The sequence below is a fragment of the Photinus pyralis genome, unplaced genomic scaffold (genome assembly GCF_008802855.1).
Source record: "Photinus pyralis isolate 1611_PpyrPB1 unplaced genomic scaffold, Ppyr1.3 Ppyr1.4_LG9, whole genome shotgun sequence".
Classification (NCBI taxonomy): Eukaryota; Metazoa; Arthropoda; class Insecta; order Coleoptera; family Lampyridae; genus Photinus; species Photinus pyralis.
In genome coordinates this window covers 9,665,952-9,672,276 of record NW_022170878.1, presented here as the reverse complement: position 1 = coordinate 9,672,276, position 6,325 = coordinate 9,665,952, and the positions used below count along the sequence as shown (strand labels likewise).

The 6,325-nt window shown below is 38.0% G+C and overlaps 1 protein-coding gene across 1 annotated transcript; it reads left to right on the top strand.

The window, feature by feature from the left end:
* Positions 1-1,176: 1,176 nt before the first annotated feature.
* LOC116180795 (glutathione S-transferase-like) lies at positions 1,177-2,340 on the top strand. Its single transcript, XM_031500922.1, has 5 exons — positions 1,177-1,265; positions 1,319-1,473; positions 1,713-1,793; positions 1,843-1,985; positions 2,031-2,340. The coding sequence occupies exons 1-5, from the start codon at positions 1,177-1,179 to the stop codon at positions 2,196-2,198; spliced, it is 636 nt and encodes a 211-aa protein (XP_031356782.1). The 3' UTR covers positions 2,199-2,340.
* The last annotated feature ends 3,985 nt before the right edge of the window (positions 2,341-6,325 follow it).

Genomic DNA, 6,325 nt, shown 5'->3' with positions numbered 1-6,325 from the left:
TATCACATTTTGAAAAAATTCGAACGAAATTACTCTTTGAAAAATCTCAATGACAGAACAAAATACGGCCTGTTTGACTTGTACTTCCACGTACTTGATTGACATGTTAAATTAAAAAACAAACAATTCTGTCCAACCGTTAACTCTCTTATCAATATAATATGTTAATTTAGAGGATTTCAAGTGCTAGTAGTGAAAAAATAGTATATATACCACGGTAGAGAAGTCTATTATTGCCTTCGCATCTTACACCCCTCGGCGCAAGCGCCTCGAGATGTAATCTTCGTGCTCAGGCAATAATACTGTACTTCTCTACCTTGATATATAATGTACTATTGCTTTCGTTTAGTACAACATGAATACTGCTTGCGTTTGCACCTTTACTTTTTCGAGTATTCATGATAGCCGGGACTGATGATTTTTATTGCACGATTTGAGAAGTTTGATTTGCATTTTATTTATTATGACAGTTTTTTCTTGCTCGTTCTGTTTTCCTGGCTTTTCGGTTTGGATTTTCTCCTCGAAACCAAACCTCGTGGGTAATTTCATATTTATATCTCTTCGGACGCACAAAACTCTTAGATTTATTCAATTCCCTTCCCAATTGTACTTCACGTCCCAACACATACAAAGAACCGCTTAGGTTATTAGGAACGAGATTTTGAAAAACGGTTTTCACTGGCCTCTTTGAATGTTATTTGGCTACTAGCCCCCTGGCGGAGAAGGATTCAACTAAATGAACTATATTTATGGATTCTTATTGCCTAACTAAGGAATACTGTTTTCAACGATACTAAATTTGTTAAAATCGGTTCAAACCGTTTAGAAGTTAAAACAGGTTATTGCAAAAACAATTGAACGCCCCACACAATCTTTGTTTATGAAATAACAGTTTTTTTTACGAAAATGATAGATAAACTGGTTCTCTTTAAAAATGTGAAAAAAAACATTTTTAGTTTATTATGTGTAATTTAAAGAAAATGCAATTTTAAAATTTAAGATGGCAGTTACGCCCTCTGGTGGTCATTTTTAGAACTTGAAAATAGTTTCCAGCAATTCTTCATGACCGATTTACCCAATAATTTTTTTTACCCCTAAGTCATACGACGAACGGTTCCGGAGATATGGCCGGGGAACGGTTAAAAACAAAAAAAAAGACTGAAACCGGAACCGAAAATGACTGAAGCCCCACAACCGGAACCGGGACCGGAATCCTTTAAAAATAATTCTACCGAAATAGTGCGGAACCGGAACCTGTATTTCATGTGCGTTCCAACCCCTGCTCGCAAGTCGTAGTTAGACCGTTTGGGGCATCAAGATTTAGGCAATTGGTACACAAAAACCTACACCAATTGTCACATCCAGGAGCGAAGGCCACCTACAGGCCCATAGCGAAAAAGTTCGTATGGGCTAATAGCGAAAAAGGAAAGCCAGAATACACAGAAATCGAGGCAGAAGACGCGACGCCTAAACGTGTCCAGCCACCCACCAAAGACAAACACAGACCTTACGTCACCTAGTCCGGCAGAAAACTGTAACGCAAGAGTCCGTTTCAACATAATGTGATAGCGACTCCATCGCCAGCAAGGGGGTATGTGACGTCACGTAACATCACGCGCTCGCCATTCGGCGTAAACGCTGTGACGTCACAAAGTATCGCGCGCGATCGCCATCCGTCGTAAAAACGAAAACTCTCACTAAATAGCGTGCAGGCTTTAAACTGACGGGGGCTAACGACATCGAGGACTTGGAAATCGATGCAGTAGTCGATACTGTGATGGATTTGAAAGCAAGTAAGTTTCGTTGGTCATTTAAAGCTCTGATAGTACTAAATCGTTTTAGAAATTGTCGAGTATTTCTACGAAGAAGATGCGGCCGTTAAAGAGAGGCGTAGAAAACCGCTTTTCGAGGAGATTCTCCCCTTCTACATGAAACGCATGGAGGCTGCCGCGAAGAAAAACAAGAGCCACCTTGCAGCTGGCAAGGTAATTAACTTCTGCGAATATAGTTTTAGTATTTACTATTTCTAGCTCACGTGGGCCGATGTGCATTTTGTTGGAATTGTGGATTACTTAAGCTTTATGATTGGAAGGGATCTGCTGGCGGATTGCCCCAGTCTTCAGGTCCTGCAGAAAACTGTTTTGAAGCTTCCTGGAATTAAGGAATGGGTGGTTAAGCGTCCCGTTACGGATTATTAATTATATACTGTTGGAAAATAACGCTACCGTTAAAATCAGATCTCCATCCCGCAAATTCCCGAACAGCAGACACCTTTTGCAGGGGTGAAATTATGCCGACAATAGTATGTTATATTATAAGGAGTTAAAGTGATACTTTTAATGGCGAGTCCATATTCTTATGCTAGTTTTTCCTTCAAACGTGAGAATAATGGTTTTTAAATCGAAAGAAAAATCCCGATCTTTATAGGTAGCCGTAACCGCGTCCCTTTTTGACATTTTAGACGTCTGTCTGTGCGTTGGCACTGGCACCGTATAGAAAGTACTCGTTAGTATTGGCAACGTATAAAAAAGTACTTTCCCAGATATACATTTTAAATCCATAATGTACAGGGAATATCCTGTCCATCTTATGTATATACTATGTATATTCATTATAGACATATATTTTATGACCAGTATGAATATTCTATAAATATACATTTTGTATGTGATATAGATGTTTAGGCACACGCATTGTATGTATCTTTTATGCATAAATCTTATACCTCCTCACGAGGATCTTCTATGTACCTATATACATGGGATTATATGTTATGTATATACGTTTTAGATTAGATACATGCGTTTTCTGTATTACCGACGTTACAAACGTTAGCGTCTCATTTTCTGTGAATTACGGCGATGAAGATAGTAAGGCGCTATTGCAATACAGTTCATTTTTCTAAATTCAGGAGTGTTATTCCGCGAGTTATTAATGAGTTTGTTTGTCTAATTTGGACAGTGAAAGTAATGATTTTTATTTCGTGTGTGCATGACCTAAAGTTGCAAATATGTGTTAGTGAGATGTAAAAATTGGATGGGAATTAATATAAGGACAAGAATGGCAGGTATGTTAGCAACCTATTTGTTATGAACTCGCGCTATTATAGTGTTGAACAAGAACACGATCAAGATGACTCAAGACTACCGTGTTAAATAAAACAATAATAATTTCTTAAGTACATTTTCCATTGTAGACTAGGAGACTTAATAAACAAAAAGCTTCACTCAGTGAAAAGAATTTATTTATGTAGGTATCGATGCTAGTAAACTTCCCGAATGTTAGAGGAATCTCTATAGAACATCCATTCTGAATGTATACAATATACATAGAACATCCTATTGAACATCTTTGCATATTACAGGAATATTCATGGTATATCCAGTTGTCAGTATACCAATATACACAGCATGTCTGATGCATATACATGCATATACATAAGACATCCAAAACGTATATACTATGTATTATGTGAAGTCTGCCAAACTTATATCCCATGCACATACATGGGACATTTGCGACATAATTTTCCACATTCTATAGATATACAAAATCCCACGTGGAATGTACATGTTATATGCAATGTATTTGTATATAGGTCTACTATGTGGGGTATGACCAATGGATGTCCACTGGATGATTTTGAACCAGTATACATATGTTGAAAGTCTACATTTGGTACTAGTTTTGTCCAAATTTGGTCCATGTCATACTTCCGTCAATAATGAACTTCATATTTAGGCCCATTTGATGGACGTCATATTTACGTCCACTGACAATCATTTGTCATAATTCCTTATGAAAAGAAAAAACCCTTACAAATATTTTAAAGCAATTTATTGCTAATCTAGTGCACATTTTAACCAATTCACAGGTCACGTTTTGTTCTTTCTGTGGGACGTCTTAACCAGTTGGATATCTCCAGCGGTACATCTTTTTCTGTCGCTTGGCCATTACAACGAAGTCCACGATGAAGTGAGGCACCATCGTACCATGTCAAATGTATCATTTATTATATCAAAGTAATTATGGTTTTGTCTAATATTGCTTTCAAGGCAAGGAAAGATTTATAAAAAACATAGGACCAAATATGGACGTACATACATGTGACGACCATACGACATCTCAAATTCACGTACGTAGGACGACATTTTTTGTCCAAGGACGAATGTACAAATAATGAACCATACACGTACGTACATAAAAATGTACGGTGCGATCTGGGTTTTCTGACGCTGTCAATGACAACGAGTGGTTTTTTATACGATGCTAACGCACTGACATCTAAAAGAGCTACTGACAAAAAATAAAAATGATATCGAGTAAATGCATAAATAGAAATGGGCAAAGAGGAGAACGACAAAAGGAGGCATATTAACAGAGGCTAAAAAAGATACAAAGCAGGAGCAGGGATACATGAAAGACTAGTAGAAGTGGAGGCGAAGAGAATGATAACTATATACATATAACAGAGAAGGAATGAAAGAGTTAAAAAATAAGATGGATGAAAAGGAGAAAAAGGGCTAATATTGGGGGACGACAGAATAGGGAATAAAGTAAATTGGGTGGAGATGGGCAGAGAGACACAAGATAGAAAGTCAAGAGATAAAGAATTTTATGTTACTCGGATGCGGTGACACTTCTTTTTCATCAACTAAGTCCTGGCGAACTTTCGATCTACTACAAAGGGATAAGTGACAGTACTCAGGACAGATTGGCTACAGAAACGCGAACTGGTATTAAGAACTGAAATGGCATGCGAAAATTTAATGCTCAATTCTGCCCCCGCTGACAACTGCAGTAAACTTTTTACAACTACTCCTAACCAGCACAAATTTTTCTGAAATATTCCATTTAGCTACAGATTACCCTATACCCTATTGATTTATCAGGTTTTCCACTGCATTTATGATGTCTTGTGTATTTTGTTTTTATGAACTTGTTTAATTGCATTTGATTTTCATCATACAATTTGAGATATTTTATTTATTTGTATTTTCTCTTGCATTTTATTGCTGTAGGTGAATTTATTTCATGTATTTGTGGGGCCTATGCCGGGGTTTTTCTCCCGTAGAAGGTTTCCCTGGTATGGTCTTGTTGTGTGCGTAATATATTTATTTGTTCTGGTCATCTTACGCACAAAAGTTCTGTCTTTTATTTAATTCCCTTCCCGATTGTGTCTCACGTCGCAACACATACCAGAACCGATTACACAACGTAGGAGTTCATTCGTGCCACCCATATCGAGCCGACTGCCATCCAAATTCAAAAGTGCCACGAAATGTCCATCGTTTCGACGTGCAAGGTAGGTGGCTCTGCTCGTAGTTTTTTCCCAGAGTTGCCAACGGTAAGTAGGTACAGAGTAAGTCAACGTTTTCAATGTCGGCTTGATAGACCCCTAAGACCATAACAACATCAATCGAATTATGCGTTTGGATAAAGTGAAAATTCTGTATGTTTGCCTACTCTGCTCTATTTAGTCATTCGATGGCTTATGCTGGAAATAGGTGCCTGGCTAAGCTAATGTAAAATGTTAAAGATGCGGGAATATTTGTATATCTGCATCTAATTATCACCCTGTAGCAGTGCCGTTTTTAGGCATGGGCCACCTGGGCCCGGGCCCAGGGCCCCGAAGTCCTGACGGACCCCCAAAAGTTGGTGTGAATGAAAAAATTTTAGTGCAAAATCTGCCGCCTTAAAGTAAATGCAGATTTAAACAAAATTAATGCATAGAGTAAGGGATACCGGAAATTCTAAAATCCTGCAGATCGTGTATATAAGGTTACCATTTAGAAAGATAAAAAGTCCTAATAAGTGATAAAAGCCTAAAGTGGGTATTACACTGAGGTTTGTTTGAGGTTGGTGATCACATATCTATCTACGATATGTACAAACTTTTGAAAAACAACAATCTTGATGAGACGTTTCCGAGGACGTTTCCTAATATAGAGATCGCGTTCATGTCTGTGAAGTTGGCCTGGATAAAATAGCCCGGCAGCATCGCACCATGCTAGATCGTTAGTGCTTTGTTAGTGCTCGTTAGTGCCTCATAAGTTAACATAAGGGCTCAAACCGTTTTCTCAAAATAAAAATTTTTTTTTGTTCGGGTCAAGTTCACGTGTGCCCGGACAATGACTCCAATTTGCATCAAATTTTGTAGATCGTTAGTGCTTATTAGTGCTTCATAATTCAACGTTAGGACTCAAACCGTTTTCTCAGAATACCTTTTTTATTTGTTCGGGCTAACTTCACGTTTGCCCGGACAATGACTCCAATTTGCATCAAATTTTGTAAATCGTTAGTGCTTGGTCAGTGCTTGTTGGTG